The sequence below is a fragment of the Larus michahellis genome, chromosome 3 (genome assembly GCF_964199755.1).
Source record: "Larus michahellis chromosome 3, bLarMic1.1, whole genome shotgun sequence".
Taxonomy (NCBI): domain Eukaryota; kingdom Metazoa; phylum Chordata; class Aves; order Charadriiformes; family Laridae; genus Larus; species Larus michahellis.
In genome coordinates, this window is record NC_133898.1 from 125,328,605 (window position 1) to 125,356,480 (window position 27,876).

A 27,876-nucleotide genomic window follows, 5' to 3' on the forward strand; every position below is an offset into this window, starting at 1 on the left:
AGAAAGTTAATTTTGCTCCTTGCCTTTACTGTCAGGTCAAAGCACAGAAGGCCCAGCCTGCGCCCTGTTTCTCGTCTATTTAAAGCAATTCCACCACACACACCGACACCCTTCACACCTTGCCCATCTTTAGGCCTGCCCAGGTGCCCTACCGGCAACCCGGGGCTCTCGCCAAGCGGCTCTGCTCCTCAAGGCGGCAGATAAACCGCCGGGGCCGCCTCCCTCCAGCGCGGGAGGGACCCGGTGCTTCCCCCGGGAGCTGCCTCGGGGGCACCCGGGAAGAGTCACCCACCGCTCACAGCGTTCGTACAACCGACAACACCGACACCCGCCGCCACCACAGCGGCCTGAGAAGGCCCATCACGGCCGCCCATCACGACGCCACCGCCCCTCACGGCCGCCCCTCGCGGCCGCCCCTCACGGAGGCCCCGCCCCTCACGGCCGCCCCTCACGGAGGCCCCGCCCCGCCCTGCCCTGCCGCCCACTCACGGCGGCGCGACCGTTACCCGGCGGTGATTGACAGCCCCACCGGCCACTCCCAGCGCGGCGTTACGTGCGTCCTGCGTGTCCGCCCCGGTGAGGCGGTCGAGGGGTAGCGTTGCTCCGCCGCTGGCAGGTAACGGCTGAGGTGAGGGAGGGGAGGACGCCGCGGGGCGGCGGGAGCCAGGGCAGCTCGGGCCGAGGGGCTGTGGGGGGATAGGGACAGTTCGCTAGGCCTGCGTGGGCCTCGGTGGGGGATGCTGTGCGTGTCGAGGGGTTCCTCGGTACGTGGGGTTCTTCAGGGCGAGATAAACCCTCCACAGAGATCTCTAGCCGCCGTTGGGGGCGGCTGTGGCGGCCTGGCCTTGGCATTCGTCTGTGTGCTGAGCTCCTCTGGCTGCTGAACGGGTCCCTGGGTACTTGCCTGTCTGCCTGTCTGGCCGCCCGTCTGTCCATCTGTGTGGCAGCTCCCTGCCTTGGGCAATCGGACACTTTGTCCCACCAGAACCCCCTCAGGACCCCCGAGCTGTGCTCTGTGGGGCTGGGTTTCTGCAGAGACCTGCTCAGCTTGTATCCAGCAAAGACCAATGTAGGAAGGCCTTGAAAAAACCCCATTATTCATTATTTATTAAAAATATGCCATTAAAGGTTTAGGTGATGTTGGCATCGTAAACTGTATAAAATTCAGAGAACCCAAATTCATACTTGTCGCTCCCCAGAAGGGGGGATTTATGACGCAGCCATGGGCTACGCTTAATTTGGTGGGTGGCGTTCAGATGGGCACAACAGCGTGTTCTGTTATTCCTTTGGATTCAGCTGAAAGAAATCCCACACTGGGTGAAAGCAAGCAATTCTGTAGCCTTTGGGTATGTGGTGTTTGCTGAAAGAGGAGTTATGCCTCTGGAGTGTCAGTTTGTTCTTAGCAGGGCTGTAGGCCTGGATTTTAATTTTGGGAGACGCAGAGGTTCAGTGCAACGTTTGACTACCTGCAAGTCAGCAATGCCGAACACTGTTTCCCAGTGTGCGTGTATATATGTATGAGAGATCTAGTTGGGGAATCAAAGTAAGAAAAATTCCCATGGAGAATATCTTGTGTTCTATCAAAATGACAAATCCTATTCCATCATTGTAGCGGTATTCAGATGCTTGTTATGCTGTAACTTTTTATATTAGCTAGGATATTTATGCGCTTCGGATATTAATATGGATTTATTGGTTACACAATCAACTGTTTTCCAGCCAAATTTCAGTAGTGACTGGTTCCAGAGGATTGCTGAAAAATGGGAGCCTAAAGGGAACTGTGTGGAGTGTCAGTACAGCCCACGTGCAGAACTGGATTGAACAGTGTCTGGTCTTGTGGTTGACTGATGCTGTTGGGCAAGAAGTGAGGAATATTAGCGTGAAATTTTAGGTCGGTTACAGATGGGAAAATCCTGTGAGAGGGTACTTAGAGGCAACTTATTTTGGGTCAGGTAACTGAGTTTTGAACAAGCAAGTGTTTGGGAAGGGCAGAGGGAAGCTGGGGCAGGGGAGTACAACCCAATACAATATGAAGCTATGTGTAATGTGTCATGCTATTGGATAAGGAATGCAAGTTGTAGCTAGGAATAGTAAATATTCCTTGAGTCGAATGACCAGAATTAGTGTTGAATGTTTATCTAGGGAGCAAATGCTTTAGGGTACAGTGTGTAGTGGTCATCATCTCATGCAGTTCATGGATGGGATTTGCATCATATTTCTTGTGTCTTGCATGCTTCATTCTGCTTGCGCTCAGGTAGCAGTAGCATTTGACTTGAAAGATGTAGTTTTTCCAGTGGCTCACAACTGTACCGCTGAATCTTTCAGCCACTTCTTTCCAGTCCATTCAGAGACTTAAGTAGTTAGTTAGGAGAACTTAAGCTGGACACTGACTTGTATGACTTGTTTGTAAAGCTGTCTGTACACTAGGAGTGACCTTTGGTAGTAAGCATCAGAATTAGTTGATCAATAAGAGGTAGGTTTTGTAGGGAAGTGCGATCAGGTTAGAGATGTGATGAAGAGCAGGAACAACAGTTTCCCAGCATTTTGTTTGTCTAACTCTTGATCTGACACCTTTTAAGCAGCAAAACCTTGTAGTGGATATAATCCTGTATCTGAAATTCAAAGCTTATTTGTGAGTTTCTCCACTGGATTTTGCCCTCAGCACATTTAGTAATCCCATACCGAGTGTCAGGGCTGAGAAGCTGTGATGGTTTCTAGCTGGTCCCCCCTCCCTGGTGGGAGCTGTGCAGGCGCAGAGTCCTCCAGTTCCAGTGTGTACTTCTGCTCCCATCGGCTGCTCTGCCATGTGACACTGTGTGTCTGTGCCACGCTTGCGCAGAAGAGAAGTAATGCTCCAGAGAATTTAATGAGGGTTATAAAGTTCTGGTGGGGTTCGACCTTGTTATTATCAAGGTGAGAACTGCCCTTGTTTACATCTTAACCTTTAACAAGCCAAAGCTTTCTCATAGGATGGTTTCTTACAACTTTGAGTACAGAAAATATTTGAAAAGTTGTCAGATTGCAAGAGCAGGAGTTCCTGTGTATTGGGAGCAGGAAGAAAAAAGGAAGAGGTTGGGCAGTGGTGTTCCATAAAGAAGTTGCTTTGCCAGCTGTGTTTCATTCAACAAATTGTAGTGTCTCACTTCCCATCTCTGAAATTGAGATATCAATATAACTGACAAGTAAAAGGTCTCGTTCCTATGTTTGGAGTGCTCAGTATTAGTAAGGCAAACTGTATAAATGCCTAAGGAATTTTTTAGCTACTCATTCTTAAAACTAAGTTATGACTTTGACAAACAGGTTAATGCAAACAAATCTTTTGTCTCTGCTCAACAGATGCCATGTTGCCTCAGAAGAGGGGATGAATACCGTCCAGAATAGCCATGATCTGTTACTGGAAAGTCCTGGCAGTTTTCTTCCTATTTCTTCCAAGTGCATTGTTTCTCCAGCCAGCCCAGTCCAGGGTGTTGCTAGTATCTTTTGATGGATTTCGATGGGATTACATCTACAAAGTCTCAACTCCCAATTTTCATTATGCCATGGAGAATGGTGTTCATGTCAAACAGGTCACTAATGTGTTTATAACAAAAACGTACCCTAATCATTATACAATGGTGACCGGTCTCTATGCAGAAAGCCACGGTATAGTTGCTAATGAGATGTATGATCCTATTCTGAACAAAACTTTCTCTATGAACAAAATGGATGTCTATAACTCCAAGTTCTGGGAAGAAGCCAGCCCAATATGGGTAACGAACCAGAGGGAAGGACATAAAACCGGAGCAGCTATGTGGCCTGGAACAGATGTGAAAATACATGGAGTCTTTCCTACATATTATATGCCCTACAATGAATCCGTTTCCTTTGAAGATAGAGTTGCTAGGCTTATTGACTGGTTTACATCAGAAGAACCCATAAACTTTGGTCTCCTATATTGGGAACAGCCTGATGAGATGGGCCATATTCTGGGCCCAGAAAACCCACTGATGGGACCGATAATTAGTGATGTTGACAAAAAGCTGGGTTATCTTATGTCTGAACTGAAGAAAGCGAAGCTGTGGGATGTGATAAATGTCATAATCACAAGTGATCATGGAATGTCCCAGTCCTCCTCGGAAAGACTCATTGAGCTTGATCAGTATGTGAATAGAGAGCTGTATACAGTCATTGACCATTCTCCTGCAGTAGCTATTTTGCCAAAAGAAGGTAGGAGTTATAGCAGTAAAATTCTCTGAAGAAAATACTTGATTATTGAAGTTTTATAGACTTCGTTCCTTAACTGAAGTGGTGGTCAGTAGAACATCAGCCTTGAACAAGGAGTACTTGCAGGATCACTTCTTTGTTATTTTTGCTAGCTCTGCGAAAAGCCTGCATTAACTTTCTGAAATGAAAACTGAGCAAATCTATCTGTTGTTGACTAATATTGCCAAATATCCTTCACTTCTTACGAGAAGTAAAATAATCTAACGGCACTATCAAGCATGAATGGCGTTCTAGATAGATAACAACTGAATGTTACTTATCTTGCCTTTCATCAAGATGCTAAAGCCATAGTGGAAGAATTAGATTTCTAACAGTAAACTGAAACCAGATGGGAACCTTTGATAAAAAGAAAGCCCGTGTTCGCTATCTCAGTAGCTGACAGCTATTGTAGTTCACTTTATTTTCCCTGTCGTGCTGAACAGCCAGCCAGTTATGTTCATACCAGTTTTATCATGGTAATGATGGGGAAGAATACTATTGGAATCGAAAGCTGAAGTCTGGTTGCGGTCGTTGAAGAGTTCCTTAAGTGTCAGGTGTATGTTTAGTGTCACTGATGTATATGTGCTGCTCTTTATTTTGATCGATATTTATATCGAAAGTTATAACTACTTGGTGCGAGTGCGATAACCTGGAAAATAGCATTTTTTTGTGGGGGCAGGGGTGCTAATTTGGAAGTTGAGTTTTAAGGTGGCCTTCTAAAAAGGTGTTTTTTTAAGATTTCCATGACATTTGCATCACTAATGGATGGCACTGTGTATTTAATGCCGCAGTGGGGAGGGTATTTTGCAGACTTAAGTTACCTTTAAATGTGTAGACAAATGTCTCTTGTCACTTCTAGTTTGAGGAATACTCCAGACTAAAGTGTCAGTGTGCCCAAACTGGGATCGTTTGCTGCCTGAGCACATTCGGCTGCTTGTAGCTGGGCACTGTTTCTCTCAGTGGTGATAGAGGAGCCGAGTTTGGGAGCTCCCACCTAATGAAGACAACCATGGTTGACCAAGAGGTTCTCATTACCAAACAAAGGAGTTGTAAAAGTAAACTTTAGTGCTGAAACATCCCTAACGCAGTAAATGAGAACTTGAAGATGCGTAACCTGATTCTCCTGTCTGTTAAATGCTGAAAAGAAATAGTATCTCTGCAGCAACTAGATGACAGAATAGTAAAAAAGCCATTTTGATGGATTTCAGAAATAGCTTGGATTCAGTTTTGCCCAGAGGTTCAGATATTTATTACGCTACCGGTAAAAAAGAATTAGTTTTCAGCCCAGCTAAAATTCCTTCCTTCTGTGTTACCAGCTGTAATTTTTGTTATGAAACAATGAGCTTCATTCTCAGTGTGGCTATGAAATAACTTAAGTACTATAAGTGTGTTACTATTCATATTCATAAGGAATATGAATTCAATATTATATTATTCATATAATATTAGTGATGAATATAACTAAGTACGTAAGACTGATTCTTCAATGGTTATTCCATTTGTCTTGCTTAAACCAAGGGAATGGTAAAACTTAGGGAGACATTGAGAAAAAGCTTTGAACGTTTAAAAATGCAGCGATTTCTGCTACTTTAACTGTTTGGCTGCATATTTCTTCCCTGAGAGGTGGATTAAAGCCATTATTTAACCATGTGAGTGTATTACTGAGTGCGGAACTAATTATGTGCTCACGAAGATGGTACCTGTAGCACAGCTGGTGATGGTGGCCTTTTTCTTGCGTTTAATGTAGATATATTAATTCAAATAATTAATTTAGTGTAAAATCATAGTTTGCTGTATTGGGGGCTTCTCCTCCCTGTTATCCTGTATAAAGAAGTGGCATAACAAAATTAATTTTGTTACTAATATCGGACTAGAAATGCTAGATTGGAGTCCCTTTTCTTGTTGCTGTAACTTTCTCTATCATATCTGCACTTTTGCTGTCTCATCTTGACCTTTATTGTATTTCTTAAGTTTGGTGATTCTTTTTTTTATGCCAATTGGAGTTAAGAAACATTATACATTAATCTATTTCCAGTTCTCCTCCGGAATTTCTATATTGGATTCTAGGAACTGAGGGGGAGATGAAGATGGTTTCTTTCAAGGCATTGGGCACCTCTTCCCAAACTGTTTTTTTTTTCCTAAGGTGTATTCAAAACTCCATGCACGCTGTAAATGGTAGACGGGATTTTATCCTTGGTTTACTTCAGGCAGTGTCTCGAGTCAAATTAAGTTGTTCTTGTGGTCCTCAAGGTGACCATTTGTTGGGACAGGCAGTCAGAGAAGAGGTCGCTCGCAGGAACACCCGCTGCAGGATGTACAGCAGGCTGTGAAGGCGGAACTAGCGAGAAACGATAAGTCAAAATGACAGGATGTGCTTTAATCTCACTCGTCTGCTAAAAACGTCGGTGTTGGCCACAAAGAAAATGTCAACATCTTCCAGCTGAGCTTTGTAGTGCTGAAAGTGGCCTGCAGATTAGCTGTGAACTCGGCTGTCCGACTGAATCGTGCGTGTGTGTGGCACAAAGTACTGAAATAAGTCATGGAGCTGAGTTATTTGGTGCATAACAGAAGTCGGTTATATGCGCTGCATAGCCCTCAATAGGAATCTGTGCTCAAATAGAGCAGGGGGGGATTGAAAAAACTTGCTCAGATGTAGATTCCTGAACTTGCTTTTGTGTTCCTGTCTGTGTGTCCTGTTCCTCCTTTCTGTGCACTGGTGTTGCAGATTGTCCAACTGCTGTCTGGCTGTTCAGTGACTTTTTCTGGAAAGCAAAGCTCAGAAACTGGAAATATGCAAATTAAGAATTGAGGCTGAATAATGCCTATTTATTTGGTAGTGTTAGTACAGCTCTTGAGGGTTTACGCTCACCACGCAGTAGATGATTAGGGAAGGGAAAGCAGTAGACACTAAGAATGCAGAGGAGTAGGTAGTGCTGCTAGTTGTTATTTAATACACAGACTGGCTGATGGTTCTAGACCAAAAGTGCCGTCTCCATCTGCCAGTCCAGCCTGTCCCTTCGTGTGTTTGTCATGTGTTCCCTGCTTGGCCTCTGCAATCGTTGTATGGCTCCTAACGTGTTGGTGGCATCTGGACTGTGAACTGAGGGCTTCCATTGAAAGAGTAATGCAAGCTAGTTTTCCTTATCCCTAGGCAATTAATTGCTAATATTGTGATGTTACATGGTGCGTAGCAACAAACTAGCTACCCTTCTAAATTGGCTAAACTTGCATCAAAATGGTAGGAGATCAAAACTGGGAATTAAATGAGGTCAAATATGTAGCTGTTTACTGGAGCACCTTGTGGGAGGAGAAATAAATAGTTGGGTTCACTCCAAAATAAGTTTCAAGAGATGCCAAGAAACAAAGTGGCTGCCCAATTTGGCCTTTTAAAGGAGAGCAACTAACAATTAAACTGCTTTAAAATAAATAAAAAGTGTCACTTGTCATCGTAGCCAACTGGGGGAAAGACAGAATATGGCCTTAATGCGCACATTACCTCGTAAACACGTTTAGGAGGTATCTTCTTGCTTTCAGGCTTTGCATGGAGTTAGGAGGAGCTGGTTTCTTTTCTGTGAGACTTAACTGAATGCCTTCTAACTCATTCTTGTGAGAAGCTTACATTCTGATAAGTATGAAATGAGGGGTTTTACTAAAATTAGCGAGGCACTTACTGCTTAGGAATAGGCTGTGAAGTCTGATGCCAGGTGCGAGTGACGCTCTGGATTTCTCACAGTAATCCGCTGTTGTCTCTTACAGCTATAATTAGCTTTTGGGGAAGTGCATTTTGCCTTCTTCTTTTGATGGTATTTGAACTACTGATGAGTTCAGTAAACATATCAGCATGTTTAAGTTTTGTTTTTTTGTTTCTTTGAAGGCAAACTGGATGAAGTATATGAAGCTTTGGCCAATGCACATCCCAACATGACTGTATATAAAAAGGAGCAGATTCCAGATAGATTACATTACAAACACAACAGTAAAATTCAGCCAATCTTAGCAGTGGCTGATAAAGGATGGGAAATCGTATATAATAAGTCTGACGGTTTTCAATGTAAGTATTCTGTCTTTACAGTGTTTTGCTATGTCTTCCTAGTCAGAGAGCTTACACGGTACTTTCTCTCCCAATCTCAACCAATGTTAATTTTCATTTTACTTTTCTTTTAAGACTGGGAGGGAAAACTCTGAAGCTAACCATGTAGAATTTATAATTATTTTTTTTTTCCTGATGGGATGGGAAACATACTACTATTAGGGGAGGGGAACTGGATTTACCGTTGCTAAAAACTACACTTACTGAGATAAGATCATTCACGTGATTTAGTGGCCACATACTTGAGGTCTTCTTGCGAGATCTAGCAAACTGACAAGCACTTCCTGAGACATTAAAAAAGAAAGAAGTGGCGACTGAACTTGTCAAGTAGAGGATGAATAGCCTTGTTTTATCATGTACTGTTTATTTACTGGAGAAGGGTTCTGTTGGAAATACAAGAATGCTTTCTGAAAGTCCTCAACTTCTGTGGATGCCTACACTTACAGTCACCTTGTTCTGTTGCTAGAAATGGTCTTTGAATGTTGTGTCACTGTACACCAGTGATTTTCATTTGCCTTATAGGGTAAGATGTATTCTAGGTGATTTGGAGGAAAAAAACCTGCTCAAGTTCATTGCTTGGCATTTTGAGATTTATTATAGGTAGAATGGAGACAGTAAACGGTAACTTTTGGTTAGTTAGAAGGAAAAATATAGGTGTCGTATGGTCAGTTCTTAAGTTTCTTAATTGAAAACCTTTTAAACTTTGCTGCTGGTTATGAAGCATAAGAGCGTTACCTGCGAGACTTAACAAGTTTTTCAGTTGTTGATAGCTGATGAGAACAGCTTTTTGTGCCTTGATGTTTTTTTACTTGTTCAGAATTTTTAGTGCCCCTGTAAGGAAGGGGCACTGGAGACCGTCTAGTGAGACCTGTGAGCTTTTCCCTTGTTCTGGCTGCTATTAGGAGTCAGACAGACATGTTGGTTTTTTGAGGTGGGTGGGTGGGTGGGGGTTTTTTTGTGTGTGTTTTTTTTTTTTTTTTTTTTTTCTAAGAGATCTGTTCCAGTTGCAAAGTTGGAGTTTGTCCTTGAGGAAGATCAAGGAAAGTTGGATGTAGCCATGCCATTGACAGTGCTGTTACTGCTGCTGTTACAGCTTACCTCTTTTTGTTTTTCCTTTTTCTTTTTTTTTAAATAATGCTCTCCATTCTTTTTTTTTTTTTAAGGCATCTTCTCTTTGTAGTTCTGAGACTTGGTATTTACTAGGAGACATTTGTGCTGTTGATCAAGATGATTCTTCTAAACCTCTGCAAGAATAAATGATGGCTGTTCCTTTTCTGCATTACGCTAATTCTGGGAAAAGGTTCAGTGCTTGTTTTGCAACTTCAGAATATTGACCTCTATCTGTCGTTTATTTCTAGTTGGTAATCATGGATATGACAACATGTTACCAGAAATGCATCCAATTTTGTTGGCTGTTGGGCCTGCTTTCAGAAAGAATGCCACCAAGGAAGTCATGAATGCTACAGACTTGTACCCATTGTTGTGCCATCTACTTGGTATTAACCCACTGCCAAACAATGGTTCGTTCAACGCTGTGAAAGATGTACTTGCTGAAGAAGTTCCTGTAGCCTCTGGAGCAGACACCTATGCTACTGTTACAGGAGTCTTTCTGGGCAGCTTGCTTGTTATGGTTTTTATTGCAGTTTTTGTTAAGCATTTTATCCTCACCCAGGCAAATACCATGCAATTGCAACACACTGAAGCTGCTCAGCCACTGTTGCAAGGTTAATAACACTTGGTACTATTTGATGCTTAAAATAAGGTTATAAAAAAAAAATAAATAGAGGTGGATCAGCATATGTGGAGTAAAAGGAAATGGATGCTGATCCATTGGTACGCTGGAGTCCGTATATACTAGGTATGTGGATGAAGAGCACGTTTCTTTTTCACCCTACAACCACTTAATCTTTCTGGGGTTGAAAATATTCTAGGTAAACCTGGAAAGCTGTATACCTATGTAGACATGTAGTGACAATAGGCCTTGAATACCTCATTCTGACCTACTTTTAACATCAACTGAGGTGCACTTCACAGACTATTACATGGTGATTTAATTTGCAACCCACCATTTCTTTTTTCTTTGAGAGATTTTTTTAAGTCTCTTAGATTCTAACAAGTCACTGAATGTGACTATGCTTCTTTAGGTTTTTTTCTTCCCTGCCAAGGAAGCTTTTGCATGGATCACCCTTACAGATAGCTTGGTGGGTTAAATCCTGCCGCAAACAACTTTACTGTTAAGATAGGTCGTGCAGTGCTAAGTGTCTAAATTTAGAGTTAGGCATATTTCTTTAAACTACTGTGTTAATTGTAGCCCCTAAATATGAATCTGGGTGGTATTGCCTTTAGCAATCAGCATTAAACTACTTCGTTGTTATTTTTTTTAATTCAGGTAAATATAGGTCTTTACAATTTTAGGTATGATTTTATGCAAATGTAGGTCTTTACTTTTTCTATTGTTTCCTGTACGCTGGACTAAATTTTCTAGGAGTTCCACGCGACTGGCAGTTTAAAGACATGTACAAGCACAACACCTGTGTATCCAGATCGAGTCTTTTCTATTTCTGGGGTAAGAGGGTTCTTTCGGAGTAAGGCTGATGAATCAGTTAAGGAACATACATGTACAAGCTGGTTTCAGAGCGCTGTCAAGCTTGTCGCTGGGTGTAATGTCAGACCCGTTACTGGAGACTCTTCTCAGGCGTGAGCTTGGCTTGCTGTCTTGTGTTTCATCTGATACATCTGGGTGGACCTTAGAATTTGATGAGTAGGCTAAGACATACAATTAAAGGAACAGCCATATACACCTTAAGTCATATATACTCTTAAATCTGAAAAAGCAAATATGAAAAACGGTATCTGGCTGGACTTTGTTCTTCCAGAGGAAAGTCTCTATCAGGGAAAATTATTAATTCTCAGTCAACAAAGCTATGTATTACTCTGATTCTTTTTTGTGGGGCAATAAATCTTCTTGCTGTTGTGTTTTTTTTTGATGAGCTCACATAAATGGCAGGTAAGAAGCTGCTGACTAATGTTTGTGTGAAAAACATGGTATGAAGTGAGAGAAGTTGTCTAGTTGTCAGACTTGTTTAAAAGCTGAATTTTTATTTCCCCTTCTCTGTGTGAGTATTTCTTTGTACTTTGCCTCTGAGTACAATGCCTGAAGGAGAAAGAAACTCCTTCAAAATTCACACAAATACGCAGTCTGGTATTTCTGTGAAGGGCAATTTATTGCCTTATCCACAGCACCCAGCGGAGGGCAAAGATGGGAACATCTTGGACTTCATTGTGCTCTGTCAAACTAAAGGTGTGACTAACCGTCCAGTCCTGCAGCTGGGAGGGTTGCTAGCAGACTTCGCAAGGAGCTGCAACAAGCTGACTAACTGGTGTACAAAACTCATTTTGCTGAACTTAATTCCAAACTTAATTCCAAACTTAATGAACAGCTAGGCGAGTTCAGGAGTGACCTTACTTCTCGCTGCTTCGGTGGTGACTCTGCAGTGCTATGTCACGCGCTGGCTGCTGCTCCCTGCGGCAGAAGTAATCGGTCGGATTCCTCCGTGATGGCAGGGACACTTGCCTGGCATTAACCTGACTTGCAAACAGATGTGGAAAGTTTTCAGAGACCACAGCTAAGTGCAGTGAACGCTTGAGAGGGAAGGCAATGAAGTACTCCAACTTAAGGTCTATGCTGAAAGTCTAGCTGTAAGAGTAGGTTCAGGAAGGCAGGAAACCAGCAGATTTGTTGGAGGACAGCCCCTTAATTTGAGGGTATGTGTGAAGTCCTGTGTAACTTAATCTGACTCATCTCTGCCACCCTGCTGTTCGTGTACTGCCTTGTTTTCCTACATTGACATTTTCTTCAAAAACACTGAAGGAAAGCGTGTGGGTAGACATGCCTGACACTGCAAAGCTGATTCTTAGCGGAGCTGACCATTAGGTGTGTCTTAAGTTTAATTTGCTGGTGCCAGCTACAACTGAATGCTGCAGGGGCTTTTCAACCTGAAAGCAGTAATAATGTTCACGGTAGTTTCTAGAGAGGCTGGGGAAGTCGAAGTAGAAAACGTAAACGTCTAAGTTGTTACTAGTCGCTTCCCTAGTTACCTTCCAAAAAGTGGCTGGCACATAGCAAATGGATGCATTGAGCCCACCTTTTCTTGCTTATTTGCAACTTACTTAAAAACGATTTGTAGCCCAAACTTAGTGTGCGTTTAAAGAAAGATCTAGAGGCTTGGTAAAGGGAGTAACAGTGCAAAGTGGAGATGCAATAATCCTTACCTGTAGCTACTTCAGTTACACACTTTCTCACTTTGGAACATTCTGCTTTAATAGAAATTCTTCTTATTGCAGTAATTTCATTGCAATGCTTATGGCGGATGTAAAACTAACTGGATTGTCATCTCAGAGGTGTTCATTAAACTCCTGGTTTTTTAATTGTGACAGGTGTAGTTCTGTCATCAGCCAAAGTGACCCCTGATTTTAATGAGGGGCCAAAGTTGGTCAGTGTTGTTCGGTCATCCTGGGAATTAGACTTACCTGCCCAAACATGCCAAAGGGGAAGAGCAATAGGTTTCCCCTAACAAAGGGTTTGGGAAGAATAATATTCAAACCAGATTGGGAACATGAACATGAGAACTCTTCTCAGTGTCAAAGTTCTGTATTGCACTGTAAGGCCCTTCTTTGAGGAGGGTAAAACGAAACTGTAGAAAACTGAAGGGAATCTTTCAGCATTCGGGTGTTTCAGTTTAGGTGTAAACATGTTTATTGCTTTGGTGTGTTTGCAGGTACCTCTTGGGTAGTTACCTTGTCAGGATATTTGCCTAGCCAGTGTTAATTTTAAGTTGTTGGGTGTATGCTTAATGAAATTGAAAGCACATACAATGCCACTGGAGAAGAATGTCAACTTTTTCTCTGATGTGAGATTTATTCAGACTACCTTTTGGCTTGGGGAGGATGTGGGATTTGGTTTCTGTGTGTGTGATACTTTTAATAATGTATGAACAAGTTTATTGGAAAGTGGATTCGAGCACACTGTGTACTACTTGTAACTTAAGCTTGGAAACAGAAGCTTGCATGATTTGTCTTTTGTTGTCGACCTGTGAAGCACACTGTGAGATGTCAAACGTTTTCTTTGTTTCCTCCTGTTCGGAAATGCTGAATTTGAAATATATCTTTGCTATAGCGCTATCAAGCACCGAGTGTTTGCTTCATTTAAAAATGCTTCTGGGAAAAAAGCTTGAATTGTGAGGGAATGGTTGGGGGAGGAATGGCCTTAACTCCTGTGCATCCCGGTGTTTCTTGTACTCTGCATAGTGTATGCCTTTATTAAAAATAACTGGAAGTGGGATAGAACTTAAGCATTTTAGATCAAAGTTCTTATAAAAGACCTCTTGTTTCCCACCTTGCTGCTATATATGGAAATAACAGCTATCTGTTACCAACAATGGTAATATAGTTTCTTTTATCAAAAAAAATCTTCCAGAATTTCTTGGTAAAGAGCTGAAGTAATGCTGTTTACAATAAATGTGGTCTCAAAAAAAAAAACCCAAACAAAACACCCCAAAGGCACAAAAATGCCTATTATAATATGAAGGATTGTGCAGCGTGACTTTTCAGAAGTGTGGAACAACAGAGTCTTGAACCGTATGTGGGAAGAATGACAAACATGCAGTTGTTGAGTCCTGCTGTTTTCTAAAATGCAAATATAAGAGGCTGACTTCCAGATCTCCTTCCCTGCTTAAATAACGACTGTGGATCCTGTCTTGACCCTACCTGTGCTGCTGTACCTACCTTTCAAGAAATGGCATGTTTGTACTACAGTAAAGGTAACGTAAGCATTTATTAGATGTTAGACTACAAAAAATCGTTGCAAGCACATGAAAATGGTAAGCTCAAGAGCGGTATCTGCAGCATTGCCAATGGACGGCCTTTCCATAATGAAATCCTGATCTGAGTCTTATTTATAGAATCATAGGGTTGGAAGGCACCTCTGGAGATCATCTAGTCCAACCCCCTGCCAGCGCAGGGTCACCCAGAGCAGGTGGCACAGGAACGCGTCCAGGCGGGGTTGGAATGTCTCCAGAGACGGAGACTCCACCACCTCTCTGGGCAGCCTGTGCCAGGGCTCTGCCACCCTCACAGGAAAGAAGTTCCTCCTCATGTTTAGGTGGAACTTCCTATGCTCAAGTTTGTGCCCATTACCTCTTGTCCTGTCACTGGGCACCACTGAAAAGATCCTGGCCCCATCCTCCTGACACCCACCCTTTAAGTATTGATAAGTGTTGATAAGATCCCCCCTCAGCCGTCTTTTTTCCAGACTGAAGAGACCCAAATCCCTCAGCCTTTCTTCATAAGAGAGATGTTCCAGTCCCCTAATCATCTTGGTAGGCCTCAAGTTATTTAAGTAGATTAAGTTAACAAATCTCTATTTTTTGCAATAAAAGGGGGTACCATGTATATTAGAGCAAAAATCTGTCCCTGTGGTCTCATCCTTGGAGGTACATGGTGATGTTGGTGTATTTTCATAGGCAGTACATTCTTTTCAATTTATAGCAAGTTAAACTTTCCCCCTGAAACAAGTGGTTTGGCCCCATAGTTGAAATCAGCTCAATTCTGGAACTGTTTCCTTGGTGTTAATGGACAAAAACCGTATAAACCCAGAGGGGGTGAATGTTTTAAGGTTTCTCTACCCAGTGTTGAGAGTTCCTTTATGGAGGCAATCCATGTAACGAAACATTGCTCTTTACTGCTGGGAAGTGGTGATAGAAACTTCCCCTGTTCCCTTCTAAACTTCAGTGATAGCTTAAGTGTCAAGAACTTCCCCCAAATTAATATGCCTTGTATGAACGTTCCAGAGTTGCGTATATTTAGAAAGTCATGAAATGTCACAAACTATTGTAGGGTATCTATCTGCTTTTATCACTGCTTTGAGGAAGGGGGAAGCCACAGCTTCTCATGTTCCTGTTTTGAATTACTTATTCAAAAGGAAATCAGCCACTGACTTTCACAAGCAATAATTCAAACAAACCGTAATTAGGTATAAGGAACATTTCATCATGTTTGAGGCACTAACGCTTTTTAAAACAATCATCTTTAAATATATCAACTTTGTCTCTAAGGAGAAAAAGGTGTTTTTCTAGATTCTCTTGATTTGCACCTGATCTGTATGAAATCCTGGATGTTCAAGAGCGACTTTGAAACCCTCCCTGCCAGCAGCAAAGAATTGTGCCAGAACGAATACTCAGCACTCTTCCAGACCACACCGCAGTCTTTGGAATTGAAAATAATTAGCAGTGCAACTAAACTATAGTTATTAATACTTAATAACTTGAAATATTTAAATTTATTAAAATTAAATTATTGAATTAAAATTATTAAAATTAATGCTTAAAACTTTCTCTTTAAACCCTTCCCACAAGAGCACTGTTCAGTCTCAACGCTAAAGGGAGGAGGAGTAGAGGGTAATAAGGATTTCTGCTAGACGCCACCACTCACGTTCTGGGTTCAGAGGAGCTCAGCTGCCTGTAGCAATTCTTATCAGAAGGGGCTACCTAGAGCTAGAAGGAGAAATGCATTTCGACCTAAATTTCCCTATCTATCTGTAACAATATTCATATTTGAATGTACATTGCACTTCAGTCAACATTTACATTTCTGGTAATTAAAATCATCGTGGTAACCTTGACAGCTGGCCTGATGATGTACAGAGGAACTGAAATCACATCAATCACGCGCTGTTACGACAACTACTCAGGGGAAGGAGGAAGGGAAGAATAGTGGAGCATATACTGTGCTAATCAGTTTTAGCATCTTGGAAAAAAACCCTCACAGGTCAAGGACAGGACAGTTCAGTCTTACCAAGTCCACCAGAACGATAACTCAGTTGAGTCGAGCCTTTCCATGTAAGGATGACGCAAAGCACCTCCCAGCAAGTCTGACACCCTCTGAGGATGGCAGCCTTGATTAGTAAAATTACAAAAACCTAACAACTCTCTCCACAGGAGGAATTCAAGCATCCTCCCTTTTACAGCATCTCTAGCCTGCAAAACATTCACTCCATAGATTAACCTGATCTCTTACTCTATGTAATTACTTTAAATCTTCCAGCAGGATGAGAAAAGCGACTTCTGTGCTCAGGCCACTTGTTCTTTCAAGTTCAGATTAATCCAGAGTAAAGCATCAGTCAGTAAATAGAAACTAGTAGTTTAAGAAGGAGGAAAAAAAAAAGCAGAACAGGTTAGGTTTTGTATTAGGTTTTTATTCAGTACGAGAGAATCCTCAGAGCCAACGATACGATTTAGTAAAACTTCCACATGTCATGTTTAAAACTCAAATGCATTTTTGTTCAGTGGGCAGTTAAGACTTCCCCTTCCCTCCAGAGTCCATCTTCCCAGTTGGATCAATAAAAAAAATACTCTCTGGCTAATACCAAATTGCATTGAATTTGCGCTTGTGAACAAGAAAACACGTTGCGTGTTACCACGTATCTCGGCACTCTCACTTCAAATTATCAGTTCTTAAAACCATCAAACTTGTAGGAAAAGGATTTGGTAACTGTAGCTCTCTTTTTGGCTTAGCATTTACAATTTGACCTCATGTTCTTTCCTCACTAAAACATAAGGTGCCACTAAGGCTTTTTAAATCAAGTTTGGGTTTTTTTTTTTTTTTATGGCAAGTTACTAGACATGACCATTAATAAGGAATCAAAAGTTTCAATAAAGAGAACATTAGCACTGGTCTTCACCAGAACTTTCTATCTGTACAACTTAGACAACACAGATAACAGATCTCATATCAAAAAATAAATTCTTTTTTTTTTTTCCCACTTTAGATTTCCAGGGTTTAAAATAAGAGTTTGGAATCCTTGCATGATGACTGAATTTCAAACTTTCAGTTGTTGCTTTCTAGTCCATAACAGCCTTCAAAAGATAATTATCAGCTGGTACACAGGGCACAACCGCCTTTATTAAAAAAACCACCTTCAGCAGAGTTTACACCTGAAAAACTTTTCACAGAGTTCAGAAGCTGTAATTTTACTACTACAGCCCATTAAACTGAATCCAAGGATTCTCAGATTAAATTGACATCCTTGAGATAAACGACTAGTACCATCCTGACTCCCCAAGCGCAGGAACTGTGGAACTAAGTCATCCACAAACACACATCTAGAGATGTCAATCTGCTGAACCACGCACTTTATTGCTCAAAGCAGAAGCGATATGCACCAATTCTTTCCTTACTGACTTCTCTTTTCCTTCTCACCAGCTTCTGGTCATATGGCTGGCTGGATCTTCTCTACAGCCTCTGTCCCCAGATTTAAGAACAAAATCAGAATACACTGTCCAAACAGAACTAACTTCTAACTCTCATAAAAAACAATCTTCTTTCCAACACAGGTACAAGAACACTGAAAAAGTCAACATTAATTTAAATTTAATACAAAAAAAACCAATTACCATTTACAAATGTTAAAATTCACTTACTCTATCCGGGCTAGTTCATACTTTGGAATTTCACTTTGAAAGTGTTCAAAGGCTTGAATGAAAAATTAAGCATCCTTCTTTTGTTAAGCGTTATCTTCCAGCAGAAAGCCACCTGTTCGCCATTTTGTTATGGAAATATTTTTACAGGAATACTAGTCAGGTAGCACAAACAAGTTAGCAAGATCGGGCTGTACAGTATTTTACACAGATACCGTTAAAGTGCATCAAAGAATGCCATCCAGCGCAAGTTCAAACTCTCTTCCTGAAATCACTATTTAGCAAGCGAGGCGAGGCTCCCTACGCGCTATCCAATTAAAGGATCGTCATCGTCGTATTGTAACTGAAGTCGGGAAAATGGTCTCGGGGGAGTTACTCTATTCTTTGAGATTATTATAATGCAGGTGAAAGTAGTCAGTATCATAAAAGCCCCGATAACTATCCCAATAGCTTCTGGGAGATTTATGCACCACTGGTCAGCGAGCAAGCACTTGGTGTTACTGAAAGTGCCATTGTGCGGTCGTGGTGTCAGTCCCAGGATGTGGCACATCATGGGGTAAATATCAACGTTGTTCATTGTGCTCTGCTTGTAACCCCGATGAAAAGCAGGTCCGCGAGCAGCCAGGAATGGATGCATGCTTGGGAGAGCGTTGTCATAGCCATGGTCACCTACTGGAGAAATGCAAAGTTAAGAGTTAACATCACAGTTTGCATATCAAGTATTCCCCTCCCTCTCTCCCCCCAACACCCAAAAGGCATATATTTTAACCAAAGACTAGTGCAGAGCATAAAAAGCAGCTGTTGGATGGAACACTGAAGGAACCCAGAGTTCTTGCCCTTTTCCCCAATCCCCAGAAATCTTTTCCCATACCAGTCTTCAGCCACGGTTCCCAGCCCCCCCCTCCATTCTCTCTTTTCCTTTCAGTCATCAACATTTCCAGCTTTCCCCTTCCCGCTCCTCATGCCAAAGTTGAAAAGGATGTTGCCACTCCACAACGAGTCAGTAGCTGGAATGCAGATTTGTATTTCTCAGATTTTGTAAAGACATTTCCCCCCTTGCAAAGCAGACACTTTAATTACTTCTTAAAAGCCAAGCACTTTCCCCTTGGTGGTGTTCAGTTCAAGCATGTTGAGTACCCTCAAATCAAGCTTATCAGATTAGGTGCTTCATGTGAAGGGATACCCAAATAGTCAAACTCCCAAAACAGCCAAAGGATCACGCTGCCTGTGACAGACATGCAACAAAACGTTGATGGCTACAAGGTCACCAGTACTTGGACATTTGGTAGGTTTTTAAGAAATACTCTGATTTTTGGTAGAATATAAACAGCTAAAAAGCAGCCATGGTCAAATTTCCTAATAACACGCCTGAAAAATCTGTCCAAGATGCCAAAAATTTCCCATAGCACACGCAGCACAGTATTTGAGTGACTGCATTGAGTTTTGAGGTAATTTCTTATTAACAGTTTAACAAGCTTCCCAAGAACTGTCTCCTTGGCTGCTTCACTCAAGTTTCTAATGTGAAACATCAAGATTCCTCTTGATTAGGTCACACTCACCACTTCAGTATACTTCCGATATTCCATTTTTTGAATGTTTTCCACCATTATGTTCGTTACCACAAAGATACTACTGCACCACATCTTGCTTGTTTGTTGTAACGCAATCCTATGTTTCTTGATTACATTTTTTTTTCCTTCTACTACTTGCTTGTTTTGAACAGAGCCGTTCCAAGTCCCCTCTCTAATGAGGTTTCCTGTCTTTAACCTCGGAGGTAGGAGGCAGGTATGCACTAACAATGCTAGATATAGTGTAGGTATTGACACCCGTGGCTGGTGTCTCCACCATAATTTTGGGTTTTGCCCCTGATGAGCAAGACTGGCAAACTGGTAACAATGGACAAGGAGGTGGCTGAGGTACTCAGCCTTTCTTGCCTCAGTCTTCACGGGCAACCTCTCTCCCCACACCTCTTGAGTGTGGGGAGGGGCTGGGGGGAGCAAAAGTTCCTCCCACTGTAAGAGAAGATCAGGTCTGTGACCATCTGAGGAACCTAGACATGCAGAAGTCTATGGGACCTGATGAGATGCATCCCCGAGCCCTAAGACAACTGGCTGGTGTAGTTGCCAAGCCACTCTCCATGATATTTCAAAAGTCATGGCAGTCAGGTGAAGTCCCTGGTGACTGGAAAAAGAGAAACACTGCATCCATTTTTAACAGGGGTAGAAAGGAGGACCCTGGGAACTACCAACCTGTCAGCCTCACCTCTGTGCCTGGGGAGATCATGGAACAGAACCTCCAAGAAGCTATGATAAGGCATATGGAGGACAGGGAGGTGATTGGAGACAATCAGCAGGGCAAGCTCTGCCTGACCAAGTTAGTGGCCTTCTATGGTGGAGTTACGACTTCAGTGGACAAGGGCAGAGCTACAGACGTCATCTATCTGGACTTCTGTAAGGTCTTTGACACAGTCCCCCACAACATCCTTCTCTCTAAATTGGAGAGATATGGATTTGATGGGCAGACTTTGGTGGATGAGGAATTGGTTGGATGGTCACACCCAGAGGGTAGTGGCCAACAACTCAACGTCCAGATGGAGATCAGTGACAAGTGGTGTCCCTCAGGGGTCCATACTGGGACCAGTACTGTTCAGTACCTTCATCAATAACACAGACAGTAGGATTGCGTGCCCCCTCAGCAAGTTTATGGACAACACCCAGATGAGTTGCGTGGATGACACACCTGGAGGACAGGATGCCATCCAGAGGGACCTGGACAAGCTCAGGAAGTGGGCCCGTGTGAACCTCATGAGGTTCAACAAGGCCAAGTGCAGGGTCCTGCACCTGGGTTGGGGCAACTCCCAGTATCAATACAGGCTGGGGGATGAAGGGATTGAGAGCAGCCCTGCCAAGAAGGACTTGGGAGCAATGGTGGATGAAAAGCTGGACACAAGCCAACAACACACGCTCACAGCGCAGATACCCAACCGCACCCTGGGCTGCATCACCAGCAGTGTGGCCAGCAGGTTGAGGGAGATAATTCTGCCCCTCTACTCTGATGAGACCCATCCTGCAAGTGCTGCATCCAGCTCTGGAGCCCTCAGCACAGGAAAGATATTGACCTATTGGGGCAGGTCCAGAGGAGGCCACAAAAATGAACAGAGGGCTGGAGCACCTCTGCTATGAGGACAGGCTGAGAGAGTTGGGGTTGGAGAAGAGAAGGCTCCATGAAGACCTTACTGCAGCCTTCCCGTACCTAAAGGGGGCCTACATGAAAGATTGAGACAAACTTTTTAGCAGGACCTATAGTGATAGGACAAGGGGTAATGGCTCTAAACTAAAAGAGGGAAGATTCAGACTAGATATAAGGAAGAAGTTTTTTTACAATGGGGGTGGTGAGACCTTGGCCCAGGTTGCCCAGAGAGGTGGTAGATGCCCCATCCCTGGAGACATTCAAAGTCAGGTTGGACGGGACTCTGAGCAACCTGATCTAGTTCAAGATGTCCCTGCTTAGGGCAGGGGGGTTGGACTAGATGACCTTTAAAGGTCCCTTCCCACCCCAACTATTTTATGACTCTATCAGCACACTTGCCAGTCATTGCGCTGCCACTTTGTCCATGATGACAAGTATAATAAATACTTAAACAGCCTTTTAGACTAAACCATCCCCTGCCTGCTTCTGGGAAGCCTTGGCTAGCAAAATTGTTTCAAGAAGTGACTCACCTCAACTCACACAATGCTGTTACTTATAAATATACTCTCATTAACTATTTTTAGCTACATGCAATTGAATCTAACCATAAACAAGAAAGAGACCTCTATTAGAGAGCACGTGTGCTAAGTGTTGTCCATTTGAAGATGATTGTAACTAATTTCCTCAGGGATTTAAGTGTAAACATATCTTACATTAAAAGTAGTACTTTTGTACAAATATTGAGGAAATTTGAACTTAAATGTGCAAAGGGCAGACAGTAAGAACAACCAAACTGGGTGAAACCAGGAGTTTACACGACCCAGCATCCTGTCTCTGACAGCAGTCACAGCAGGGAGTCTGGGACGTACCCATCAGGGTTAGCCCTGACATCCCAACCAGCCTTGAGATGTTGGCTGCTCAGGAACTTCCTGGGAGTTGGTACCTCTGTATTTAATTTTTATTGGTGGATTTTTCTTCCATGAATTTGTCCAATCGCTTTCTGAACACCCACATATACATACACACACCCAGCCTTCGTCTGCAACCAGAATTATGGGCTGAATTCTCCTATTATGATCATAATGAAATCTATCTGGAATTTCTTCTTTGAGATATATTCTTTCACGTGACTGTTACATTTTTTCAGTAAGTTACACATGCCTCTCTTGTCTGCCAAAAAAACCCTGCATATGAAACACCTGGAAATATATATATATACACACACACACGTATACGTATGTATGTAATTTGACATTCACAGCATCTAACAGGAAGAAAGTGCATAGCTTAGCAATGCGCTGTGTGAGGTAACATCTGTTTTGTTTTTTATCTTTAAAACACGCTATTTGATGCCCCTACCAGGAAGAACTCTGGCTTCTTTGACCATTATGGTTGTATTCCTATTTTTTAGTATTTCCTCCCATTTATTTTTGCTTCCTAGTATATGTACTGTAACATTAAAATTTGTGTCTTGCATTCTTCAATTTATGCTCCCCTAGATATTTTTTTTTATATACAAAAGCCCGCTAAACCACACTCCTGTGGAAGCTTGAGACAGACTGCTAACTTGCCTAAGATAACTCTTAAAAGTGTACCTCAGGCTATTAAGTTGAACCTGACAAGGTGTTTCAGCCAACGAAATATTCCCCATCTCTTCCTCATCTGTTAAAACACTCCAGGCTCGGGCTGAGAATATTCTAGAAAATGCTGAGATGTTCCTAAAGATTTACAGTGCCAGGACTCCACTTTCTAAACTAACATCATCCTACAGATGGCTAAAATAAAAACAAGAGTTTACCAACATAAGCCACCAAAAACACAAACGAGGAAAACACACTTACATTTTGAAAGCGATTCGTTTTGTACGATTGTCCAGCCTTCGTCTGCAACCAGAATTATGGGTTGAATTCTCTTATTATGACGATAATGAAATCTGTCTGGAATTTCTTCCTTAAAATATACTTTCATGTGACTGTTGCAGGTTTTCAGTAAGTTGTACACGTCTGTCTTGTCTGCCAAGAGAAAAAACTGCATGTTAAACAGCTGAAAATTATGTCCTATTTACTGCAATGTTGCATATCTGTCATTAAACCTAAAATCCATTTTTTTTCAAAACAATTATTTTTTAAAAGTCACATAGGAAAGGATTTTTTTAATGGCCTTAATGAAATACTACATGTATTGAGTTGGATTTCACAATTCGCTCTCATTTTACATCAGGCATCTCACAACTGTGGTTTTGAGCCTACAATTCAGCTTACCCTCTGGGCTAGCGGGGGAGGAAGGCAAAATTCGAGCAGAGAAATCAAGAGAAAGAAATCACATACCAAAGTAATCAATATTTATTCCAAAGCAGTATTAAATTTTGTTACTGTATAAATGACTCTGTTCATTAGAGTTCCTTCAGTCTGGCCACAGTTACGGACACAGCAGTGTTATGACTTAAGACATGGAGTAACTACTCCAAGATACAAAAATTGAATTCACAGTACGAAAAGTGAAGTTTCATTCACAGAAACAGAACTCGTAAAGCAATCAAAGCTGGGTTTAGATTTTTACTTGGAAGTTTAGACAGTGACAATTTTTACTCTGAATAAACACGAGGGTTTATTTTATGCTCACTGCGAATTACCACCGTATAGACCAAGTGAGCAACAAGAGAGCAGGAATACCAAGTACCTGTCCACTTTCTCATGAAGCTGTACCAGGACCATCTCTACCACCCACAGCAATTTGACATAAAACTCTCCTTGGCCCATTGATTACCAAAACAAAGTAATTTCTAAGTAGACAAACATTCTTTAGCTTAATCATTAAATTATGTCAAAGTTCTTCAATATGAACTACACTGGTTTTGCAAAAGATGTGAACAGTCTACCATAGGGTATACTTTTTAGTAGTAAGATAAAAAAGATTTAATTCTGTGTATGACTTAAAAAAACCCCAAAACATACTCTGCCTTGGCAGCACTGCAGCAACTGGACTCTTGTCTATCAGAGTATAATTATTGCGACCGATGCATTCATCCAGGATAATCAGCTTCTTTGCGGAACAGGAGGCCATTCCATGATCGCTTGTTATTATGATGTTAATAGTGTCCCACAAACCGACTGCCTTCAATTTATCAGTAAGGAAACCAATATGATTATCCACTTCTTCTAATACTTTGCGCATGTTCTCAGTGTCCTCTGGTCCATACTTGTGCCCACTTGCATCTGGTTCTTCCCAGTATAAAGTAGCAAAACTGACTACTGGATTAGAGCTGTTCAGCCAGGCAACAATTTTCTCCACTCTCTCCTCAAATGTTACTGAAAAGTTATACTTCATAAAGAACTGAGGGGTAGTATCATTAATTCTTACATCGGTACCAGGCCACATTGCAGCAGCACTTGCTCCATTTCTCTGTTGTTGATTTGTTACCCAAATTGGAATTGCCTCATTCCACCAGAAGGGATCCGAATCATTGAACTGTGAAAACTTTTTCTTGGCATCTGCATCATACATGTCATTAGCTACGATGCCATGGCTTTCTTCATATAAGCCTGTCACTATGGTATAATGGTTTGGGAAAGTCTTGGTGATAAAAGCATTCGTAACTTGTTTTACAAGCACACCATCCGCAATGAACTTCTGAAGATGAGGAAGTTTATAGGTTTCCAAGTAGTCAGCCCTGAAGCCATCAAAGGACACGAGGAGTAACCTGGATACCGAATGCCCAGTAGCGTGAGCACAACAGGCAACTATTCCAGAAAAAAGTAATGTTAACATCGAGTTCATTGTTGATACTTCAAAGTATTTCCAGCAGGTAATCAGATGCACCTGGAAAATTAAAAAAGATAAGGCATGTAACAAAATAATTGTACTGGAACCAGTTTAACTAGCTATGCATTATGTACATCTTCCTTATAGATGTTATAGAGGTGCAAAATCACCAGTCTAAACAACCACTGAAGTCAGCAGTGTATTTCCCTACTGCCTTCAGAAGTCTCTCATATATTGTCATACTTTTTCATATATTAAAACAAATAAGCAATGAGATTTTTTTTTCATTCCAGACTAAACAAAAGGAAGAATTGTTTTCTCTCTTTTAAGCAATAATTCCATCCTTCTGTGTGTCTTATTACAATTCTACACTCCAAGACAGACAATCAGTATTTTTCCTCATGTTCAAGCACAAGCACCTGAACAACTCTGGGTCCACACTTAAGAGTCCTGTGCAACTCTAAAACCTGCTTACACATCACTGTTCAGGACAGAAGTTTATTTTCTACTGTAATTATAATTTTTCTTTTTGATCCCACCTTTCCTCTTGCAGAGTTTCCACCCTCTCGAGTTGCTGGACGACTTTTGAGCCTTTCAGCATTCCTGTTTGCTCATTACTTACTCTATACGTGGAACTGTAAGGAGCGACTGTCTTCTTTCTAAGCTGTTGTACATCTACCATGACAGTATTTAAACCTGTTCTTTACATACCACATTTCTCTCTCTCTAGAGAAAGAGTTTAAAAATCATTAGTAACCTTAGCTATGAGGCAAGTATTTCTCACCAAGGAATTCGTGACTATTATGAATGCAAGGTATGATTTGTAAGCTTCTCCCCCCCGCCCCCAAACTTATTATGTGTGACAGGTGCACTTTGTTCAAGAAGGTCCAGAATTATTCTATAAACCTTTAAGAAAAAGGAAGTGAAGCTCCAGATTTCACAAAAGCTTCTGCAATGTTGTTAGAGAGCGTATTTACTTCTCACGAATGAGAACTAAAATTCTCCCCCAACTCCAGCAAATTTCTCCTTTATCTCGCTTGCATAAACTGGAGTGATTCTAGAAGGAACAGCAGGTATTTTCCTAATTGTAGTGATAACTTCTGGCCCTTCTCAACCCTTTCCGCCAAACCCTGTAAAGCTGTGAGCGTATTATTTTCAAAGCGTAAGTAGCTTTAACGTTAGCTAAAGCTATAGCAGTGAGAGGAATTCAAAGCATGGGAAATCATCCCCCACGCAACCAACAGCTGAAACTTCTTCAGAAGATGCATGTGTTAGAAGAAAGGATCGTCAAAGCCGGCATTAAGGTATCTCCTAATACAGAGGACTTATAACACGCAGCCCCTTTAAAGAAGGGGAAAAACAAAGAAAAAGAGATGAGGAATGGAACAGAGAAACGCCCGTTTCACATTGTCAGGTGCTTCAAAAAGCAGAACCAGAGTTTTTCATAGCGTGTTAAGACCTAAGACCACAACAATAGGTCCGAAATACTCCAAAGACGCCAAGTGTGTGTTTTCACACTCTGTATCGCAGCGTTACGGCTCCCGAACCCCTCCACCGGCTTCCCAAGTTGCTCGGTTCGGTCAGCCAAGGAGTTATCCCGGCCCCCAACCCTCACGACAAGATGCCGCCTCCTCGTTACAAACTCCGTCGGTCGGGCCCGGCTCCCGCGGCGTCGGAGGGGAAACTCAGCGTCCGGAGCCCGAAGCGGCTCCCGGCTCCCCTGCTCGGCCGGGGGGGCTCCGGCAGCTGGCCCCCCCGCCCCTTTCTTCCCCTCACCTGAAAACCGTGGCGGCGGAGGCGCGACCACCCGCCGGTACGAGCCCCAAGGAGCGGGGCGGGGGGGGAAGTCCCGCGGCCCAGCCCCGCTCCCCGCCGCACCGTGAGGGCCCGCTGCTCCGCGGCGATAGAGGTGACCGGCTGCGACTCGGGGGGGGGATCGGGGGGGGAAAGCAACGCGCCTGCGCACCCGCCGCCCGCGCGGCCCCAACCACCATTCGCGGCCGCAACGGCGCGAGCAGCTGCTTTTGGGGGGGGCGGAAGGGGGGGGGGGAGCGGCGGTAGCGGGGGGAGCTCGGTGGATGCGATTGGCTGGGGGCCCGCTGGCGGAAGCTCCGATTGGTTACACCGGGGTGGGCGGGGCGCTGTCAGATACGGAGGGGGCTGGAGGGATCCGGGGTGAGGGGGAGCCGAGGGGTCTGAGGGGGAGCCGAGGGGGATTGAGGAGAGGGGAGCCGAGGGGAGCCATGGGGGATTGAGGGGAGCCATGGGGGATTGAGGGGAGCGGAGCTGAGGGGAAGTGAGGGGAACCATGGGGGACTGAGGAGAGCGGAGCTGAGGGGAGGTGGGGTGAGGGAGCGCTGTGGGGAGCTAAGGTGAGGGGAAGCTGAAGAGAGCCGTGGGGAATTGAGGGGAGAGGAGCTGAGGGAGGGCTGTGGGAACCCCAGGGGAGCCATGGGGGGCTGAAGGGAGCAGAGCTGGGGGGAGGTGAGTGGAGCTGAGGTGAGGGGCTGCTGAAGGGAGCTGAGCTGAGGGGGCCTGAGGTGAGGGGAGCTGTAGAGAGCCATGAGGGGCTGAGGGGGGGGGGGCTGAGGTGCAGGGGGTTGTAGGGAGCCATGGGGGGCTGAGGAGAGCGGGGCTGAGGGGAGCTGTGGGAGGTGGCTCTCACAAGCAGGGAGATGTGGTGGGTTGCAGGGGAGCATGGGTTCTTACGAGAGATGTTTTAGCCCCCTGGACTGGGATGCAGGTGGGTTGCCTTCGAGGTGGGACAGTGAGGCCTGCTGGTAAGAGGTCAGAGCTCGCTTGGGGTACAGGCTGTTTGCTGGGGTGCCCTGCAGCTGCAGAAGGGCACCGTGGTGCGAGGCGAGGCTGTGACAGAGTGTGTTACTGGGAGTTGTCCTGTGTTTCCCCGGGATGCCTGGAACCTGTCTCTGCAGATGTTGCAGCAGCCCCAGGCTGCGGCCTTTGCAAGGCAATGGTGGTTGTCAGCATGATTACAAACCTGTTCTCCGTGACTCTGGCTCCCTTTCAGTCACATGGCTCTGAAAGTTGACTGTTCGTATTCTTTCCTGCATATGACCTTTTTGTGCTCTCTTGTGACAAGAGTTTACCCTAACACTTAGA

General features: G+C 43.3%; 2 protein-coding genes across 4 annotated transcripts; one reads left to right on the forward strand and one right to left on the reverse strand.

The window, feature by feature from the left end:
• The first annotated feature begins 508 nt into the window (after positions 1–508).
• Positions 509–13,517, forward strand: ENPP5 (ectonucleotide pyrophosphatase/phosphodiesterase family member 5). Of its 2 annotated transcripts, none has more exons than XM_074582023.1 (4): positions 509–616; positions 3,337–4,206; positions 8,117–8,293; positions 9,691–13,517. In XM_074582023.1, exons 2-4 carry the CDS (start codon positions 3,384–3,386, stop codon positions 10,059–10,061), a joined length of 1,371 nt encoding a protein of 456 aa, XP_074438124.1. In that variant the 5' UTR covers positions 509–616; positions 3,337–3,383; the 3' UTR covers positions 10,062–13,517. The 2 variants fall into 2 exon arrangements, with proteins under 2 accessions (XP_074438124.1, XP_074438125.1); XM_074582024.1 differs by having other exon boundaries at positions 541–628.
• A 3,045-nt stretch (positions 13,518–16,562) lies between these two features.
• On the reverse strand, positions 16,563–26,748 carry ENPP4 (ectonucleotide pyrophosphatase/phosphodiesterase 4). Of its 2 annotated transcripts, none has more exons than XM_074582025.1 (4): positions 26,533–26,748; positions 23,949–24,813; positions 22,836–23,006; positions 16,563–18,474 (listed from the first exon to the last, which is right to left on the reverse strand). In XM_074582025.1, the coding sequence occupies exons 2-4, from the start codon at positions 24,769–24,771 to the stop codon at positions 18,113–18,115; spliced, it is 1,356 nt and encodes a 451-aa protein (XP_074438126.1). In that variant the 5' UTR covers positions 24,772–24,813; positions 26,533–26,748; the 3' UTR covers positions 16,563–18,112. The 2 variants fall into 2 exon arrangements, with proteins under 2 accessions (XP_074438126.1, XP_074438127.1); XM_074582026.1 differs by having other exon boundaries at positions 16,563–18,477; positions 26,533–26,691.
• Between the last annotated feature and the right edge of the window lie 1,128 nt (positions 26,749–27,876).